This window comes from Scophthalmus maximus, chromosome 4, assembly GCF_022379125.1.
Source record: "Scophthalmus maximus strain ysfricsl-2021 chromosome 4, ASM2237912v1, whole genome shotgun sequence".
NCBI lineage: Eukaryota > Metazoa > Chordata > Actinopteri > Pleuronectiformes > Scophthalmidae > Scophthalmus > Scophthalmus maximus.
The window spans coordinates 14,075,932-14,097,079 of NC_061518.1; the positions used below are offsets into that span (position 1 = coordinate 14,075,932).

Below are 21,148 nucleotides of genomic sequence, written 5' to 3' on the forward strand. Positions count from 1 at the left end.
AACATCAAGGACAAGAAGAAGAAGAAGAGCCATCATAGTTTTGGTGTTGCAGTGGCTGTTAGCTCACCACAGGCTGTATTTAAAGATAATTAAAAACAAAACCATAAGGAGCATTACAGTGTGTGTGTGTCCCGCGGGTAGTGGACAATGTCTACACGGGCTCTGCGAAGGCTCAGGGGCAAGCAGCGGGGCCAGGAGGCCCTGGACCTGGAGGATCTAACTTTGGCTGACAGTCCGGAGGAGCAGGCTGAGGCTGAGCAGCTGGACGTGGCCGATGCTCCTGACCCGGCTGAGAGGAGAGACAGCAACCGGAAGGCGAAGAAAAACAAGGCTCAGAAGAACTTCAGCAACATCTATGAACTGGTAAGGCGACGACGCAGCTCTCCGGCTGTTCGTCAGTTAACTGTGTACGCAACGTGTGTTAGCTCGTCGTTGATGGTGTTAGCTAACACAAGCTAGCCGTGTGACGTCAGCTCGTGCCTCAGCTCATTCAAGCCTGCTTGTTTGCTCACTATGTATTCTGACATTATATATTAATAAATAATTGACGACAAGAGATGTCGATCAGATTAGAAAACAACTGTAATTCGTCCAGTTATGAAACAAAAAAGACACATATTGCCCGACATGTGCCTCCAGCTCAGCTCCTTGTATTTTGTAAAGGTAAATTAACAGATCACGTGTTGGACAGATTCGGATGTTGAAAATGAATCACGTCTGATGCACTGTGGAATGGTCCACACCTTTCATAATGATGCTATCCAAAATGCAACACAAACTTCCTTGGGGCTGGTTGTCATTAAATGTTAAATTAATGTAAATAGTATGTCTTTGTTTTGACAAACCCATCAATGCATTTTTCAATTGTTCAGGACAGGAACTTATATGACGTAGGTTTTATTATGATGTATCTGTACAGTAAGCTCTTTTAATGATAATTTTTCGTAAGTTAAGAAAAATATTCAAAGTTCAGACTCTTAAACTGGAACACCATCATTATGCTTGCACTGTATTCATGCCACGCGCAAGGCCTGGTCCACACCGTTGAGTTTGTGTATCCTTTACCTTGACATCTTGAACACCCAACTCCTTGAATTTTTTATAAATATGACGTAATTTCAGGAGATGTTGTTTTATTTTTATTTCTTAAAAAGTATCCCTTTTTTTACCCAAATATATTTAGCTTGGTGTTTTTTTATCTATCACTGCTTTACCAACACACTTTCATGCCATCTTTATATTTTATTAGATATGCGATGTAGACAATGAGGCAGAGAAAATCTCACCTGATGAAGAGACAGAGAAACCAGATGGAAATAAAGCAAGCGGCGTGGAGAATGGAATTGCAGACAGTGACAAAGCAGATCTAAAGCAACAGGACACGTCTACAAAGGTAAAGATTAGACCAAGGGAAAGGGTATCTATGTTTTGACTTCAATGCTCTAGTGATCTAAATGTCTCATGTTTTCACAATTTCATATCTCGCCTTTCTATAACAGCCTGTGGCTGGAGACAGAGTTAAAAAGAGGAAGAAAAAGAAGAAGACAAAAGTGGCATCAGAGGATGGACAGGTATGTTTGTTAAAAGGGGGTTCAATATCTTCTGTAAAATTTAAACGATAACCCGGCTTATATATGATCACTTTAGTAATATTTTGTTAGCATTCATTAGATAAACATTATTTTACAGACAATATGAATCAAATACCTTCTTAGAATCATTCTTCAAAGACAAAAAATAAACAACTGTAGCTCATTTCGGCAATTGAACAATTAAATGTTGTCACTAATACAAAATTCCTTCTCTGTCGGGTCTCAGAACGCTGTAGCAGATGACAACATTGATGTACTGCTGGAGAACTTGGAGCAGCCCAACGGTCTGAGTTTGCAGAATGAAGATTGTGGAGGCTCTGACAGACGATCTGTGTTACATGTGGAGCACAGGTGAGAAGACTGACATCGCTCATGTGGCAAAATAAATATATTCCAAGCTGATTGTTTTCTTTAAATATTTGTTTTTTGTTTACCTCGCAGACTTGATTTGGGTGGTGACCGAATTATTAATTCTGTACATTTACAAACAAACATCTCCTTATTATGGTCTACTGGGTCATTATTGTGCTAAATACATTTAAGCTGGTACATAATAAAATAAACATTGTTAGACATATATCTGTTTATTGGAGTAGTAATACTAAAATAGCTCTTGACCAGTGCACAGCTGACATGACTTGGTCAGGGTTATAATACAATATAAAATTAATACACATTTCTGTGATTCATCATTGCCACCATTTGGGGGCGCTTGACACCACTGAAATAATGTCTACTGTATATCTTAGGTGGTGTTCTATGGTGAAACAACACTGGCGGTTGAAATTTGTTGTTGCACATGTGATGCAAGAGCAGGCACCATCATTAAACTGGCAAATCGTCTGAGTTAAAAGAAAAGCATGCAATGTCACAATGTGTTTGTTTACCAGTAGATAAGATGAATGGCCTCAGTTAAACGTGAAAACTCCCCTCAGCCATTACATCACTGATTTAATGTCCATAATATGTACTGAATAAACGGCCCCAAGGGTTTATCGCCAATATAATGTTTACGTGTAAGCTCCATGGAAACAAGAACGGACATGTCCTGAATCTAAATCAAACAGGGCCCATGTTTAGCTTGGACTACATTTCTTCAACTAGTTCCTCTGCTATTTTTCTGTGCTAATTCATTAGGAATCTCAACTCGGAAACGGAGCTGAAGAGATATTTTGGGGCTCGAGCTGTTCTCGGGGATCAAAGGTAAAACAAAAAGGGAACTTTTTAAAACTCTTTTTTTTAAAACAGATGGCCAGGTCCTGTGTATACAGCATATTCTTGTTCACATTTTTTGTTTTCTTTTGCCAGACCTCGACATAGAAACAGGCAGTTTCACCGTAGCACCTGGATGACGAGTCCCAAGGACAGCTGGCCTCGCTTCAGCCGCACAGGTATTTGTCCTTACAGTCATCTGAATATAGTACTGTACCTTTCTAAAAGTATAATTTCAGACTGAAACACACTTTTTGTCCTACACACTGTAATCCAGACAGTAAGCATGTGATTCATTGCTATTCAGGCGCTGTTGCTTTTGTTTGAATTTGTTAACTAACCACACTACATCATTTGCACGTGACAGATGGAGATAAAATGAGCTCAGAATTGAAAGAAGTGACTGTGCGTGCGGCGTTCGTGCATGTCGCCCGCCATATTATTTTTTTCCCACCACGGTTTCATAATGATCCGGAACACTTCTCTCATGATGAGCTTCTTCACTTCTCAAATGATCTCAGATATGTGCCATTGCTTCATTGTAGAGCTGTGTGCAGCATTCTTTGCAACACTGTTGCCCTCTCTTTCTCTCTCTCTCTCTTTCTCTCTCTCTCTATGCACCATAAAAACATCCTAACATTTTTGTAACCGTCCTCTTCAGGCAGAATTCGGTATTACAAAGATAGATATCGCTTTTGGTGTGCACGCTCATGTGGCAACCATATTTTTTTCAGCAGGCAGGCAGACCTGCCTTTGCTGTGCATCTGGTCACATTCACCCATTCACACACACATTTATACACTGCCAGAAGAGCCGTCTGAGGCAATTCAGGGTTAAGTGTCTTGCCCAAGGACACATCGGCATGCGGATTAGGGGAAGCTGGGATTGAAACACTGTCCTTCGGGTTAGTGGACGACCGACTCTACCTCGTGAGCCACAGCCGCCCTGGTGCCCATGATAACGCACTGCGTGAATGTTCACAGGGCATTAATAATGTAGGATACATGCATCACCCTTCTGATACTTTTCATTAGCCATTTTAATATAAGATGAATGTGAAAATCACAATTCATGTATTGTTATCGTACTGTTAGTTGTTCATGCTTTGTTAGGAATACATTTTCAACCACAAACTTAAGTAGCTATTTGGCAAACCAGACTTTTTCTTGATATTAAAGTTCAGGTGAAAAATATCATTTTTCTACTTACTGTTACACTATCAACACTATTTGTGTGACCACTTGTAAGATCTCCATAAAGTTACAAACAGTGTTACATCACTGTTTGTAACTGTGGAAATCTATGTTGTCTCGCTTGTTCTTATAATGCTTTCTGTGCTAAATTCTGTTGATCAGCTCTGGCACACAGATGATTCATAGTGATTTTAGATCTTTTAAATACACTACATGCACTAGGCTTCGTGACGTTTATCTGTTTCAAAATAATGCTGCTCGTCTGTTTTCGGTCTGTTTACCGTTACTGTGTTTACTCACTACTTCATTCAGAGTTTTGTCACGAGTGTTACGCAGGAAAATGTCCGAGCACTGCTGTGTCACATTTTGTTTGTTTGAAATTTAATGGCGTATTAAGTTCTCATCGACCTGAGAAGACGATGGCTGGTAAACAGACCCGGGGATCATTTCTTTGTCACCTCTCACACGAAGGTCTGCAAACACTTCGTTATCAATTAGCTTACGAAACAGCGCCATTGTTGAACCGGACCGGAAACTGTTGAGCAGTACTAAGTAAAACCCGGACATGGTTGTGCAAGTAGCCCATTAGATGTTGGTTGAAAAGATAAAAATGGCAAACAAATTATGATAGTCTGAAACATGGAATGTTTAATAAATATTTATTATTATTATTATGTAGCCCCATATATATATATAGTGCCCAATGATTATGGATTAAAAAGTAAGGTCCTACTAAATGTATGTTGCTGTGTACAGCTGTGTCATTTCAGTGTTAGTTAATGCACATTAGAGCCAATCAAGAGTCATTTTGAGGAGTGAAGTGGTGACCATGCAACTGAAAAAGACAATAATGTGGCTCAAACAATGAAGAAACATTTTAGGGATATCAAGATAATGACAATTGTCTGGAAGTGGTAGTTTGTGTCCTCACCTCGTCTCACTCTATAGTGTCTTTTTTAAAATGTGTTGTTGGTTTTAACTCTGCTCTCCACAGGAATCTCAATGACTTTACTGCAGTCAAAGGATGGCATTCAATACTTCACCTTTGAGCACAGCCGGGACTACCAACAAGTACAGTTCAAGTTCCTGGATGCTGTTGAGTCCATGGATCCCAATAACATAGTGGTAAGAAAACAGTTTACCCCTTCACTCCCGTTGACTGAAACCAAGAATATCCATATTCTTTGGCCAAAGTCGGACAAGACAAAATCATACAATCTTCCTGAAACCTTAGGATAGAAGTCAGCAACTAGTCAAAAGGAGCACTGCAGTTGGAAAGGGGGGGTAGGGGAAAATTATGTTGATGTTAAGCGTTGAAGTTGATAAATACATGATTTCTTGGACACATTTCACAAAAAAATAGATAGATATATAGCCTATATGGGTTTCTTACAGACATACCACCACCACATTTAAATATAAATTTATAACTAAAATTAACTGAGTCACAGTGATCAATATGCATATTATATATTTGACACACCAAATTCTATGAAACAGATAGATGGCAATGATATTTGATTAAGCTAGTTGCTGTGGGAGTCGCTGAAATAATAACGTGAGCAATATTTCACTACTCAAGCCCTAGACCAATAACATGCGACAGGTGTTTGAACGTGTTTTTGTCGAAGTAATATAACAGAAATTACCTGTGTTTTTAATGATGCAGAGTAGATTATTTAGAAGTCTTTTGTGTTTCTGTTAAATGTATTATTTAACCGTGGCAGTTTGTATGAAAATGTATTGACAGATCTACAATCTTGCAAAAATAGAGTAACCACTTTGAGATTGTTGATGCATTTTTCATTTTACATTTTGACCCATTTCTTGTATTTCAGTTAACCTCATCCTCTTGAAACCATTTCTCTTCTGTCTCTGTCCTTCTCTGCTGGTTTGACCTTTGTTTCATTCATTTTGCCTCCAGGCCCTGCTACAGCTTAACCCTTACCACATTGACTCCCTGCTGCAGCTTTCTGATGTCTGTCGCATACAGGAAGATCAGGAGATGGCCAGGGACCTCATTGGTAAGGGTCATGGGCCCCTTATATAGATTCATCAATTTCAAGCCAAAGACGAGAATAAAGATGGATTTAGGGCCCAGCAATAACCCAGAAGAATCTGTTTAAGAGAATCAGATTTTTTAGGCTTAAAGCCAAACTGAGGCTTATTTGCATGAGCTAGTAACAATATATTAAAACATATATTAAACTTAGAACTTACTTAATTTTTCATGGCTCAAAAAGGGGCTAAAGCTGTTTATCAATATCAACTTGAGTGAACTCAAGAATAATAAGCGGGGACATTGCCAGCTTAATACACAAACTCCTTTTTAGCTTTTATATACTCCAGCTTTTTATATACTTTTATATACTTTTACTTTCATATACTTACTTGGCTTTGATATGAAATAACAGCCCTTCTTTTAGACTTTTTGATTGTGTCTAAGAGGACAAGGCACTTGCTGTCCGTTTATTACTATTTATTCAACACATAATTTTAGTACATGAAAAATCATTTGCCTTGCCCTTACAGTTTTATAAATTTTTATATTCCAACAGAGTCTCCTTGATTTGGTAGGCCCATTATAAATGCATTTTAATCATATAATACATGAACATTTATTATTCCACATCATCATGAAAAATGTCAGGAATATACCAAATCTGTTACTTAATAGTGTCAAAGCTTTTTTTAGTATGCAATAACGTAATTGCCACCAAATCAATTTCCTCAAGTTCTTAGTTGTTGATTATACGTGCTATATAAAGATTAATGTGAAGCAGCATCCCTGCGATTAACTGAGAAATAATCAAATCTAAAAAACTAATTCAATGTCAAAACCATGCACATTCCAAATTTTTTGCAAATCTATTCACTCATTTTGGTGCCATGGACATTGTTGGTTATTTTGGTTAGTGTATTGCTAGGGATCACTTCACTTGTACAATTGATAAAAGAAAAAAATATAATATGCATAAAGTTATGGAGTCAAATCCCGAGGATTCCCAAATAAACAAAGCGGCTATTGTTAAAAAGCCAAAATGAATGCTTCATCCAAAGCACAATCCTTGAGTTATTATCACAGACCTGATCTCCACAAGTGGATAACTAAAATAGTTAATGTAGAAGACCAGAGGCATAAATTAACAAAGGTCAGTTGTCTTCTTTCTTCTTTGATTGGACAACATGCCATTGGTTGCAGTTTAACATAAGGCAGAGAAGTAAGACAGTGTTTTTCTGTTCTGTTGTGTTTAGGTTGCAAAGCCTTGCTGTTTAAATGATTAGGTGGTTAGAACAACATCACTGACACAGTCCAGCACCTGCATCACTGTATGTGATAGCTGTGTTCACTACTGCTCTCCATAAATTAAATTATACACTGCGTTCTGCGATATTGGATGTTGTGAATAACGATTAAAACTACTTACATCTTTTTCTTTTCTTTTTCAAGAAAGAGCCTTGTACAGCTTTGAGTGCGCTTTTCACCCTTTATTCAGCCTAACATCAGGTACCAGCAGACTTGATTATCTAAGACCGGAAAACAGGTTGGTTTCTTCATTTCCCTCCTTTTTTTGCCTTTGGTAGACTCTCATTTGTGCGACATTACATTCATTGTGTTTTAAGGACTGAGGAATTTAATGATTCAAAAAAAATTCTGTCTGCAGGGCATTTTATCTTGCTCTCTATAAGCACATGATGTTCCTGGAGAAGCGAGGATGCCCACGGACTGCCTTGGAGTACTGCAAGTTGATCCTAAGGTACAAAGGGGAAAAAGTCGTGCTCTGGCAAGGTCCTGCTTTTTTAGAGATTACAGGAAAAACCCATTCACTTCTCCATTTAAATGTCGACCAATAACAAATTATTACCTCTTACCTCAGTGTCGATAGTCAAGTGTTCTCTGTATAACTAACTAATCTACTGAAAAGAAGGAAGGACGGAGTTTGGACACATTTTTCTCTCATGTGTCAGTAGATTCTTTATCTCACATTTTAAAAAAATATATCATATGATCACATGGCTTGCTAACTAAACAAAAAGAACTCTTATTTCCATTTATAAAGTAACCACAGACAACAGTCATTGGACTTTTGAGATATTCTTCAAAGATAACTCAGTGTTAACTGTTAAATCATCTATTACATAGGGCTTTCCCTTGGGTTCTGTAATGGCTTGACATTAGCACGAAGAAAAGTGAAACATACGCTCACTGATGAAGTTAGAGCTATGTCCTGAAATACTCTTTCACATTTTTTGTGAGTGATCCCACAATATACAAAAAAAACATTGTATAAACAAGAATCATAGTGAATGGATATGAACTGAAGTTTTGTTAATCTCAAAAATCATGTGACAGTGGAACAGCATTTGGCTGCCTACCAAAATGTTTGTTTGATTGGACATCTGTAGACAGCTCACTGTCTCGGTGGCCGCCTGTCAGCTGACCGAGTTATTGTAGCGAGTTGATTCCTCTGTCATTCCCGTTTCCTTTCTCTGAATCACTTTTTTTCCAAAGTTAAACATTATCGGATATCAGTCTGTTTGAGCTGGTCATCAGATTTTTTTCTGGGCATCAGGACTAATGAGACAAACGCTGGTAAGCCAGTGTTCAAAATTAAATCCACATAGTTTTTACTGGCCATGTTAGAATCGCTATTAGCTCGGTGTGCTTGTCATTTTGGGGTGTGCATAAGAGTGTGCTGCATGGAAGGTGCTTAGAACTTATTTTTGTTTGTCATGAATATATTACCTCTGTGGCAGCAAAACAAGTTACAGCAGCCCTCAGAAACGCCTGCAGGTTAAATTGGACTCACCAAAAACCTTCAAGGTCGATTAACTCCGAAAGACTCAATACCTTAACTTGAAAGATAGACTTGAAATCACTCATGAGCTTAGCAACACGATAGGGTCTCTGTATTTGTGAAGATATGACTCAAAATTTTAAGTTTTGCCCAGTCTCACAGTGGTGTAGAATCCCTCAAAAAAAATTACTGAATAAAGATCCGGAAGTGGATCCCTGCCAAAATTGACCATGGCCAAGACCCATCTTTAATCAAATAAAATAAAACAACTTCCTTGGTGAAGGTAATAAAATCAGTGTAATAAAAGTGTTTTAAATCTCATATGTCAACATAAAACCTGCTGGTAAAGACACCACATACATAAGGCTGTATACACACTAAGAGGGCTGTTCTCCAACAACCATCAGTCGTCCATAGCTTGAGATCTACTGCCTGTTCATATAATGGTCAATACTTATCTAGGATTTTCATCGAACTCTGGCTTCCTGACTTCATGACAGCTATGCTCTGGTCCTTTTGAAAGGCAGCAGTGAGGGAATAAAAGCTGACTGCCGTCCCTCTTTATCCAGCACTGATTAAATCACTGCTCATAATGGAAACGTGATTGATAATCTTTAAAAGCACAGTTTGAACAAGTACCTCACATATACTGTATGATATGATTAACACTGTCAATCCACTGTTCTAGAGCAAATAATCATATCAATAATCATGCTCTTGTTTTTTGAACACCAACATCCTGCATGCTCAGATAGAATGGAATACACTGTTATGGGCTTTGAAGGAAACCAGCGAGATTAACTTATTTTGTTGTTGTTGTCAGTTGTAGTTTGTGCACAACTCGCTGACAACTTGGAGATAGCCTCTACAGGATTACTTCTGTTCGTCAGTGACCCCAACTTCAACATTTTACCCTAAGATCGAGTAGCAAAACAGAGAAGTTTTGGATGTGTTCTGTATTTCATACAAAGTAGTAACATTTGAATTTAAAATGAAGGTCGGCTACAAAACAGTAGTGCCTTATTAGGATGAAAGAAGTGTTTGTTTTTATGTTCCACCCTGGAGGGTGCGGTCGAACTTGAGTTGTACTTTGATTGAGATGTTTGTTGCCTGTTGTCATGTTTCTTTCCTTCATCTGTAATCATTAAATTGAATTATTTATTTATGAAACTAATATCTTACTTACAATTATGTTAATTAGGTAGTTTTAAGTGGTTCCTCTTGATATTTTGGGCTTTCGTTGACTTGACTTGCCAAAGTGAGAGTAGGTTTTGTGTCTGGGGTAAAAGTCAAAATCTGTGTGTGGGTTTTTTCCAGATGGGGTATGTCCTCTCTTGATGAATCTTGTCTGGTTAAGTGGCTGTAGTAACAATTTGCTTGTTGTCTACCTCTGTTCTATTATTAGTTTGGATCCAGACTCTGACCCACTTTGCATGCTCCTGCTCATTGATTTCCTGATGCTGCGATTTAGAGAGTACCAGTCTCTCCTCCAGTTATATCAGGACTTGGAGGTAAAGAGTTCTATTATGTGCATAAGTGTGTTTTTCTACATGTGATTTCAAACTGAAGTGTTCTCAACGTTAACTTTTAAGTCTAAGGCAGAATTATTATAATTTTTAAAAATGTTTGCATTTCAGGAGCAGAGAAATCTGTCCCAGCTGCCAAACTTTGCATTCTCCACTGCACTTTGCCATTTCCATCTCAGCCAGCAGGAAGACATGGATCCTGAAGAAAGGGACACATTAAGATGCAAAGCTGACCAGATGCTGCAGAACGCACTCATCATGTTCCCCGGAGGTTAGACAGGGAACCACTAGGAGCAAATAGATATTTGGAAATTATTACTCTGCTGTCATTTCTTCACATTGTTTATGGCATGACTAAAAAGATTTCTGTTAAATAGTTTTTTTGCCATTGACATCAAGGACATTTTAAATGTTTATTTTACAGTCTTGATGCCTCTGCTGGATCTGTGCACTGTGCAGCCAGATGCCTCAGTCACCTCACATGCTTTCTTTGGCCCAAAGAGTCAGATAAGGTAATGTGTCCTCATTGTTAAGCGTTGCATGAACCAGCATGTTTAGTATTTCAATGGTCTTTTTTTCCCTTTTTTAATTTTTTTTTTACTACCAGTCAAAAGTTAATATTTGTCGAATCCCATTTAAATAGACATAATTGAATGTCTCAGTGTTTCCAAGATTTAAGCAAAGAACAAATGCTCAAAAAAAGAAATTCATAGAAACTACTTGTTAAACCCAATTTAATTTAAGATTTGACTTGGTTACATTTCAGCAGCCGAACACACTCGTGGCGTTGTTTCTACAACAGGAATCAGAAAGTTAATCCGAACACCCTAAGAGAAGTTCCTGCAGTTGTTACCCTCATTTTCCCCTGGAATAGCTTTGGGTCTTGAACCGGTTGTAGGATTCTTGGAAGCTTGGTGCTACCAAGTAAAAGTTTTTGAGCAGAGCCTTTGTAATCAAGGATGCATCATTAAAAGAGGGCATAGCACTATGCACAATAAAAGTAAACGGTAGGAGCAAGATGGTGGACTGCATTGATTACCTGCAGGTTGACTAGTGACTATTAGTCTATAACAAAATATGTTAAAGTAACAAATATTTTTCATTTATCCTTATTTTGTGTCAATTAAGCCGTTAATTCATAATTCTACTTTTCAAATAACTTTAAAAATCTATTGTTCCGCCTCTGTCTCCAGTCAGCCGCCAGCTCTGGCTGAACTCACAGCTCTGTATGTGGGGAGGACTTACAACGTGTGGAGGGAGGCAGCAGTGATGCTTTGGTTGGAAGAGTCTGTGCAGGAAGTGTTACGTCGAGTTGATGCCAAAGACCCTCTAGTGATGGACTGTCAGAATAAGTAAGATCTCAGCTCTACTACCATATGTCACATTTCTGCCAAGCTTTTTTTTCCTTCTGCAAGAGAGACATTCATCCAACTCTTAAATGGAGAAAACTCTGGCTGGTGTATTGCTGAGGACGCAAGGAAGTTTTAACTGGGAAATTTTCAGAAAATTGTCCATTTATGATAAACTTAAATGTACAACTGGTTAATAACTAATTAAAAATAGTAAATTAAGCCAACATCCTAATATGCGTAGAAATTCTGCATGGGAAAAAGTGTACTGTAGGGTATTGTGAGATGATTAGAATTTCTTACCCATTGCATTGGGTCTGATCACTGGTCTGATAATTGTACTCAACGCCTTCACCATCACTCCTTCACTCCGTGCTAGGCGAAAGCAGAGGTACCAGAGTGCACCGAGGAACATCCATCGCCACATCCTACTCTCTGAGATCAAGGAAGCCACCTCAAGTCTGCCTCTAGTAAGAAACGATCCGAACCACACAAACACTATCCAATGTATCCACAATGTCCTCATTTCACTCACCAATAGAGACTAGATGTGGATTGAAAATCAATCTCTCTGAGTTCACAGGCGGAGATCGTCTTTTATGAGTGCAGGTTATGATGCTCCCTGATTTCAAAAACTTGTGTTGATCAAATTCAAGATCTCAGTAATGGAGTCATCCATAAATGTAACCCCAAGTCCCTTTTTTCTTTTTTACACACACAACCCCAAAAAATTATTTTACATCATGGAAAATCAACTTATCCTCAGATAAATATGTTTTGTCATGCACAAATATCTCTAAATTAAAATTGATTCAGAGACAAACACATGGGGCAAAATATCAGAAGGCACACCAAGAGTAAAACTGAACAACTCCACATTTGGTTTTTAAGTAGAAAACGTTATCAACAGAAAGTAATAATAATAATTTCTGGTGTATTAATCTTTTCGAAACTCAGGCACCTTAGAGAATGTGACTCTGATCTTGCTTTTTGTTCGATGTACTCAGGAGGTGACCACTCAGCCTGTGATGGGGTTTGACCCTCTACCTCCACTGGACTCAGTGATATCATATACCCGACCAGAGAGGTAATAGACCCATGCATCTGTGCACATGAAATTCCATTGTACAGTCAGAGAAGAAGTTAGTTTTTAATCCACCTTAAATTGCTTTTTCTTTGAAATATAAATGAAATGTGTGTTTGTGTGTCTTACAAATAGGCAGCATGTTGGCGCGTCCAACGAAAGCACGCTGTCGCTGTTTTTCCGGTCTCTGTTGCCAAATTTCAACCTTCAGGTGAGTTGTCTGGATCAGGCTAGGTAGGTGTGAAAAAATTAAGGGGTTCAATAGTGAACAGGCCAAAAAGACGTTTCAAGTCAATTTTATTTATATAACATCATATAATAGAATTCATGTCTGAGCAATTTTCAGTAAGAGATGGTCAGCTGTCATAATAACTGGGCAAGAACTTGCTGACAGAGGCAAGGAAAATGTCCCTTTTAATTAGAAGTACTGTAACCTTATGCAAAAGCAGGTTCTGGATGGACGGCCATCTGCCTCAAATAGTTGGGTTGAGGGTGAGATATATTTCACGATCAAAAGGAAGCCCAGATCACAGGAAACTGAATGTCAGTTCAAATTTGGAAATTGCCAATTAGATCAAACTCTTTATTACTATTTGCTGGGGCTCAAAAGTACCTTGGGTATCTTTCATATGACAGTGAAGGCACAGAAACAAAGACCATGCAAATCATTTTAAACAATTAGAAGAAGTGTTAACAAAAATAGACATAGTAGTTATATTTTGTACTCAAATATTTGAGAAACCAATTGCCATTTATGCGACTGAAGTTTTGGGTCAAGTCAGTCGTCAGGATTACACCAGATATTACAAGCATCCCATAGAGACCCTGCATGCAGAATTTCTTAGGTCAGTATTAAACATCCAAAGCAAAACACTAACCAGTGCTTGCGGGGCAGAATTAAACTGTTACACATTGATGATTAACATTTGAAAAAGAACGCTTTCAGGCACTACAAACCCATGAACTTAAACCCCAAAGTAGTCCTCTCTATCAACAGTTCATGTGACTTACTGATCAAATAAAACCCAGTACTTTTCAACCTCAGACCAGCACAGCTTTCTAATAAGTTATCTGAGTAAACCTATTTATGGAAATATCAAAAGTTCCCGATCTGTACCCTTGCAAATCTCAAAACAAACTTAATCGCTATCAGGCCTGAGGCCATGACTATACGTTAGCTAAATATCTCTTAACTGACAGAGATACAGAGCAGAGACAGATACTGCGAAAAATACACACTCAGTAGAGGTGGAAAGAGAGATGTCTTTCCTCTTAAAATGTGACAAATCTAATATTATACGGGTGGAGATCATTTTTTCAAACGTCACTGAGCTAGATGACAGTGAAAAGCAATATAGTCTATTGGGAGCAGGATATGCAGCATACTTAGCTGCACAAAATGTGACTTTGTGTCACAGGGATTTAAGTTCTCTAAGTACACTACGACAGATTACAGTCAATTAGACTCTAGAGAGGCCACGTATTTGAACTTTAACCCCCCTAGCACATAATCCATCTTTTTGTGTGTGTTGCCCAGGTTGTTCACCTTATGCCATGTTATACCGTTGTTACATCAATATGTGTGGTTATTATCTGTGAATGCGCTTGGGACAGTAGTTAGTGGGTATGGTTTCAACCCGCTGCTGAAAAAAAATATAGAACCTTTCTGAAATAATATTAAACTTGCACAGAATTGTTGCGCAGCTGTGTAGTGGGTTTATGGTTGAAACTGTGGAAAGGAAATACAACAATAAGTTTTGCTGTTCATTGGGGCTGTCTATTTAACTACGTTATTTTCTCCTCTCATTGGCTAGTTAGCCAGTAGATCACTGACACTATAATGAAAGTTTTCAGTGTATTTGTATATAAAATAGAGATTTACAGGCAAAATGAATGAATAATATTAACTCATTAAAATGTTTGCAGAATGAAATACTGGGTTCAGTCACCTCTAAGAAGTTAATGCGTGACAATATCCCCCAGAAATGCAAAGGGGTTAGCAGCATTGAGTGCATGTAATCAACCGCCAATGACCCGACCCCCCCAGGATAATAATTAAAACATCACTGACTGTGACAAATAATTATCGCTACAACTTGCAATTGCAGATTGCACATAGAGATGAAAAAGTAAATAACTTTAAAATAAATGGCATATGAATGCATACAGATGGAGAGAGAGGAGCTCAGTGTATCACTGGAAGTCCCCCAGCTGTCCAGGCCAATAGCAGCATAACTCAGGGCTGCTCAACTATGTACTATATACTTTAATCTTTACAAATGAGGAAAGTGTTATGACTCGTCTTAAACACGGAGAGGTTGTTTTTCCTCCTGGACCACAACTGTAAGATCTTTCCAGAGGAGCCTGGTAGCTGAAGTTCTACATCCCATTCTACTCCAGAAACCACAAGTAAGCTCTTGAGATTATATTATGAGGGAGTTAAAGGACATAGCCTGATAACTCCAAGATTCCTTCGAATGGTGCTGGAGGCGAGGGTAATGCACCAAGAGTAACCATAACATTTGATGATCAGTTGCCAAATACAATACCTTTGGTGTTGTTGTACACTGAATCCACCCAGGTCTCTTAATGTCTTTAAAGCATGAGTGAAGTTTACCCAACTGATTGGCTTCGTAACGATATTGCCTAAAAATAATAATTTATATTTTGAATATAATGGATTCAAGCACAGAGTCCTGTGGAACTCTATGTCTAACTTCTACCTGCAAGAAGTATTTATTTAGTATGCTAAAACTAAAATAAATCTGATAAATAGTATGTATACCCACTTAGTGTGGTTTCGTTAATGCCTTTTATTTTTTTCTCTGTAGTTGGATGTGATGGTCAGTGTTGTCAAATTCAATGCTAAGATCAGAACATTTACAGTGACGAGTCCTCTGTCAGATGCAAATAGAAGATCATTTGTAACTTTCTCCAGTGCTGTCCCTGTGTCTCTAAGACCTGACTGAAAATCCTCACACTGTTGTCATGTTGAAAGTCACACAACCAAAGTCAGTCACCAAAATTGAATTCACATGTTATTAAAAACATGCTGTACATCGGATTTTGTGGAGTTTATCCATGAGCTGAGGAGCAAACGGTGGTGATGTCATTTAAAGACAAATCTTGCCGTTGTAGAGTAATAAAAAAAACATCCTGGGAGATGAATAAAGAACCCATGGTGTGCATGTGGGGACATCATGTGATTAATAGCTCTAAGCCCTACATTCAAATAAAGATCAATTGTCTCCAACAAATTCTGGGAGTTCACAGTCGGTGATTAATCACGATGAATTGACCTGCTCCTAAAGGTGTCAACAGATGTATTCATGAATGTTCTGAGAGTTGTCCGTTTTTTATTTGGCTCACTGTTCAAAGTCAATGAAGGGACGTAAAGGTATATTTTCCTGTTTCACGATGACTGAAGTAACACAGTCACACCCTGTTAGTAGCAGGACGCTCCAGGGCTGGTGGAAACATCTGAACTGGTAGAAGATCTGGGAAACCATTTTTACACGCATCCTTGACTGATTTAAAATTTCCTACAAACACTCATGGTTACCCTAAGGGTTTGACATCTGAAAAATGTCAAAGATAGCATATGACCTTACTAAAGTTAATTCTATTCACCATTTATCATTGTGTCATCGAAGAACAAAACAATAACAACATTCATGCAAAGTGGTTTGTGGCCTTGTTTTGGCCACCTCTTTCCTGATAGTGAAGTTTTATACTTGTATTAATTTATTGGAAAAAGTTACTTTCACAAAGTTGTTGTGGGACATTTTGTCAATCTTGATTGTTAACCTTTTTTTATAGGAACAGAATCATTGGAATATTCCGAGTGTTAATTGGGAACTTTCCATTTTTTTCCAATTCAGTTATTCCTACAATAGCTTCCCGTCATTGCCCTGGCTGAATTTTGATATATTAAACCTGATTGTGCATTGGACATTTGACAGTACTTAGTAGGAGTACCAGTAGTTTGAGTTTGATATATTTGGAAGAAGTGGATTATTTTAGATTTTTTTTGTCAAATGGGTGGATATTATATTTAAGCTATCAAGCCAATCAGTCAAAATATTTGTTTATGTTTAATTGTAGAAAACTGCCTCACTCCCCTCACTTAACCACTTAACCTTAATTTGATTATAAATGGTTTTATAATGTTAAATTTTGGTTGGGGTGGCGTTACATAAATGCTCCAATACTTGAGTCATTCTTGGTTCATAATGTCCTCAGCAACAAACAAGTGTTTGCGCTCTCCACTTTATTTGCTTGCCCCTCGTTTCCTTCTGAATGGACTGTATTTTGGCCGAGATTGTTCGACAAAATTTACAGAAAAGCCATATCGTCGACCATAGAGCGGCAAACACTTTGATGTACAGTAGAGCAGGACAGTGACACATATAGTTATGATTTTCGGGCCAAATGTAATTGACCCTGATGTGTTAATTTTATACAAACGAGGACATCACTTTGACGAGGGGATTAAATTAGATACGGGAAATAGAAATGATATGGGTGTAACGCTAGTGCAATGAGCATGTGCGTAGCGCTCTAACAGATCTCCACACCATTACTGCTCACTGAGGCAGAAGTGTGCCGTGCTCCAACAGACGAAGCTAAAGAGGACAGAGTGGTTGCTGTGGTGTGCAACTGGTGGGACTCAACATGTTACTTCAACAGGTTAAACCTCAGTCTGCTCAGATCTCCAATCTCCAACCAACAGTCAACCGAAGTTTCATTCAGCCATGAACAGTTTGCTGTTTAGGTATGATGACTGAGATCTCCAAAAGGACACATCTGAAATGTGTTTTTGTCATGTTCATGAAGTCCGGTCCCATAATAGATATGGACAAACACTATCTGACATGATAGAATTTTAAAAAGTAGAGAAAATCTGCAGGTCTTCATACTATCAGCATTCCTTTAGTGATGGCGCAAGAAAGAGCAATGTGAATATGTTTTCTTTAACAGCATAATGTCTGTAATTAATTTCTGGCATTAAGCGATTCTAAAGCAATATATGTAAAAATCAGCAAATATTTTCTCACCGTTTGTTAGCTGTCGCTTTTGTGTGTGAGCCTAAAAACATCTGTGTTTTCTGCTCAGCTCTGGCTATAAATCAAAAAAATTTAAGGGAGTGTCTTTACTTTCGTAGTGACAATTCTTAAGCTGCTACTGGTTGCTGATTTAGCACATTATGTACACATAATTAAATTAAATCCAAACTTACCGATGATTTATAACATAATTCTTTTTTTTTTTTTTGTCCTTACTCTGTTATGTCTGTCACTTCCAATTAGTTTTCATGGAGACGTTCAAACATTTAAATAGTCCTAAAAACGTGAATGTTGGACGAGCACAGTCAAAAACAGTTTTTCTCTACATCAGCAGCTCCTGTGATTGCTGGCATAGATTTACATTCCAATGCCCTGCGCATTGTCAATACATCATCAGACTCTGCAGTGTTTAATTTGTCTGTAGATTCATTTTATTGGAATGTCAGTATATAGGTTTATATACTCCATTGTAATCTGAATTTGTGTGGGGGGAAAAACATCAGATCAAAGATTTAATCTGTATCATAAAAGTCACAAAAATTTGAATATTTTGGACTTCAGCACCTGTCTGTGGTGGCAACAAATAAAGGCACTGCAGCCGACATCAATGCACAATACATACTATAAGATGGGGGTATTTGTTTAATGGGCTGAAGGCACAAGATTTTGAGCCCATTCGCCATGGCTTAATTTTTTTTTTTTTTTTCTATTCCTGTGATTGCGTGACAAGTCTGCAAAAGTGCATGTATTGTGAATAATTTAAAGAATTATAGGCTACGTGGGTGTGTGGTTTGTGTCCAAACAAGGTTTAAATAAGGAAACGGTATGTACTGGAGGAACCTATACATGTATTTATCGGCTATACATGTCTATTGTTAACAGATGGGCCCAAGGCGTGTTTCCATTCGGACAGCTCCATTCATCCTGATTGTGATATCCACTTATAGAGAGGAAGAGATACAATATGGATAAAAGATGTTGTTAAGAAGACAGCCTTTTTATACGAAGAATGAGAGACAGTCAAGGCTATTAAAATATAAAATAAAAACATGTGATTTAGATTAGAAACAACCATATATTAATTGATGTCCCTTTTCTTGTTAAGGGTGGACTAAGGCAGGAGGATGATATGGAAGTGGCACGAGCTGGTCAGGAGCTGAACCAGGAGGTGAATCGTCTCATGGTGGCAATGAGGGACATGTTGGCAAACATCAGGTTTCAAGAGCCGCCAAGAGAGGACAACCAGGAGGACAACCCCTACAGAGATGAAGATGAGTGGGACTGAGAGGACGGAGACCGAGGTGGAATAAGTGCTGAAGATTGTCAAGTAGAAATAATAAACTTAAGAAAATGAAAATGTAAATACCTAATGATAATGGACGGGGAGAACTGAATGGTATTTTACTTTTTTTTTTAATTCTCGAGATTTCAGAACACTAAAGGAACACATGACTTGTGTCTTGAACCTGTTCCCTTCTCTGCTCTAGAGGCATTGATTAAAAATAGAAAAAATTACTCAGGGGTGATTCAGTCAGTTGTGATCATGCGGAACCTTTTTCCAGAGTCAAAATAAAACAAACTGATTAGAAAGTAATTCAAAAGTTTGCCCTTTCTAACATTTCAAGTCATTGTGAGTTGAGCAGCACCAACACAGAATAGCTGCTACTCTTCTTTCTCTTGTTTATGGCTTTTGGCCAAACAGTGGACTGCTTCATGAAAGAATAAAGTTCAAAGATGTAGTGTGGCTCTGTTTCACAAAAATTGCAATTTTGCTTGACAACATTTTTTTTCCTCAGAAAATGAAAGTTTTTTCTTTAAGCCAATAATCTCTGGTCTTATGCATAATAAGGAAATCACTTGTTATCTTTGACATTTAACATGTTGAATTTTCTGGCCTTAATAATTAGTGTTGAACACATTTACCACTTTGCCACCACTCGCCCAGTGTCAGCATGGATTGGATGGACATTTGCCACTTTTCTTGACTATGGGAAGATTTTATGATTTAATTTGGAGCCAATCAAGCAATAAATCATTCCTTTTCAGCTAGTCAGCCCTTCTTCTATATTTGTTACCGTCTTTATTTGAGGAGACACAAGAAACCATTAAAAGAGAAATTGCTTTTTTTTTTCAGACAATCATTATGAAGGGAATGCTGCAACCATAATAACTTACAGACTTTTTTCTTTTTCTTTTTTAAATGTAGACCAGATAAAGTCATTTACATTTTAATCTTGTTTTAAGTGTGTTGTTCCAGGAACTAGACTTCGACTAAAAAACTGCTATTATAATGGCATAGTGTGTTTGGACTTCAAAAAGTTTACAGTCACACACATAAGGGGAGAAATTCATCACCTGGAGCGCAAAAAAGTGATAAACTGCATGACTGCTTTCTCTCAGTAGCCATTGCCTAGGCAAAGCATATATCCACCATCATTTCCCCACATACGCTAATCTAATGTTGCCAGATGCAAAATATATTATTCAATAAAAATGAGAAAAAAAAATGGGGTCGTTCGAAAATTTTTAGCTATTGTTGTAGAAAATTATGTAAAAAGTTAATATACGTGAAACTCTTCTTTAATTAACTACTCATTCCTCAGACGTCTGTGATGACCAACCGGAGATTTCAACCGGAGACCAGTTAGGTTTTCTTTTTTTAAAGATTCTTTTTTGGGGCTTTTTCTGCCTTTAATTTGACAGGACATCTAGGTGAGAGAGAAGGTGGCCAGGAGCCAACATACAGTATACGCTGTCACTTATATAGTCTGACCAGCAATCACAGCAACTGATAAAAGCTGAAACATGATCTCTTGTTAATATCAACTATATTAGGTAAGACATTTGCCAGCATTGTAAATAAACATGAGCAGATAAAAAAATCTATAAGTGTGTGGACAGGTTACTGTACAAATAGTAGGTTACAAGTGTTGGAAGTTTACTTTTATAGTATGACTTTGCATACTCTTAATAGACTAAATTCTATGATTAGGCCTGTAGATTTCATAGTGTATTCATTCTATGCCCACTATCACTTTTATTTAATTATTTTTTTTAAATTAATAAAACTAATCACACCTTTAAAAAATAAACAAATTGTGTCTGATCTAGCAAGAGATTCAGCCACGCCTCTTCATTAAGGTAAAGGTTTCTGTCCCTTCCTTCCACAGTGTCTCTAAAAGGTTTTCTACGTTGCTTCTTTCTACAAATTTTAAGGGTGAGTTTTCTGCAAGTATTCTCAGATTGTTTTCGAATATGGCCCCTTATGTTTGCCAGATCTGTTATCATCATCCCTCAGTCTCGCTGCGTGTGGCAGTGACTCACATT

At 37.8% G+C, this 21,148-nt stretch overlaps 1 protein-coding gene across 1 annotated transcript; it reads left to right on the top strand.

Annotated features, from left to right (window-relative positions):
• Positions 1-3: 3 nt before the first annotated feature.
• Positions 4-19,588, top strand: tcf25 (transcription factor 25 (basic helix-loop-helix)). The gene is made up of 18 exons (XM_035629383.2): positions 4-363; positions 1,250-1,393; positions 1,500-1,571; positions 1,819-1,943; positions 2,730-2,795; positions 2,901-2,983; positions 4,992-5,122; positions 5,922-6,021; positions 7,449-7,542; positions 7,663-7,755; positions 10,202-10,307; positions 10,434-10,593; positions 10,747-10,834; positions 11,516-11,674; positions 12,051-12,141; positions 12,679-12,758; positions 12,891-12,966; positions 18,927-19,588. The coding sequence occupies exons 1-18, from the start codon at positions 148-150 to the stop codon at positions 19,104-19,106; spliced, it is 2,064 nt and encodes a 687-aa protein (XP_035485276.1). The 5' UTR covers positions 4-147; the 3' UTR covers positions 19,107-19,588.
• The last annotated feature ends 1,560 nt before the right edge of the window (positions 19,589-21,148 follow it).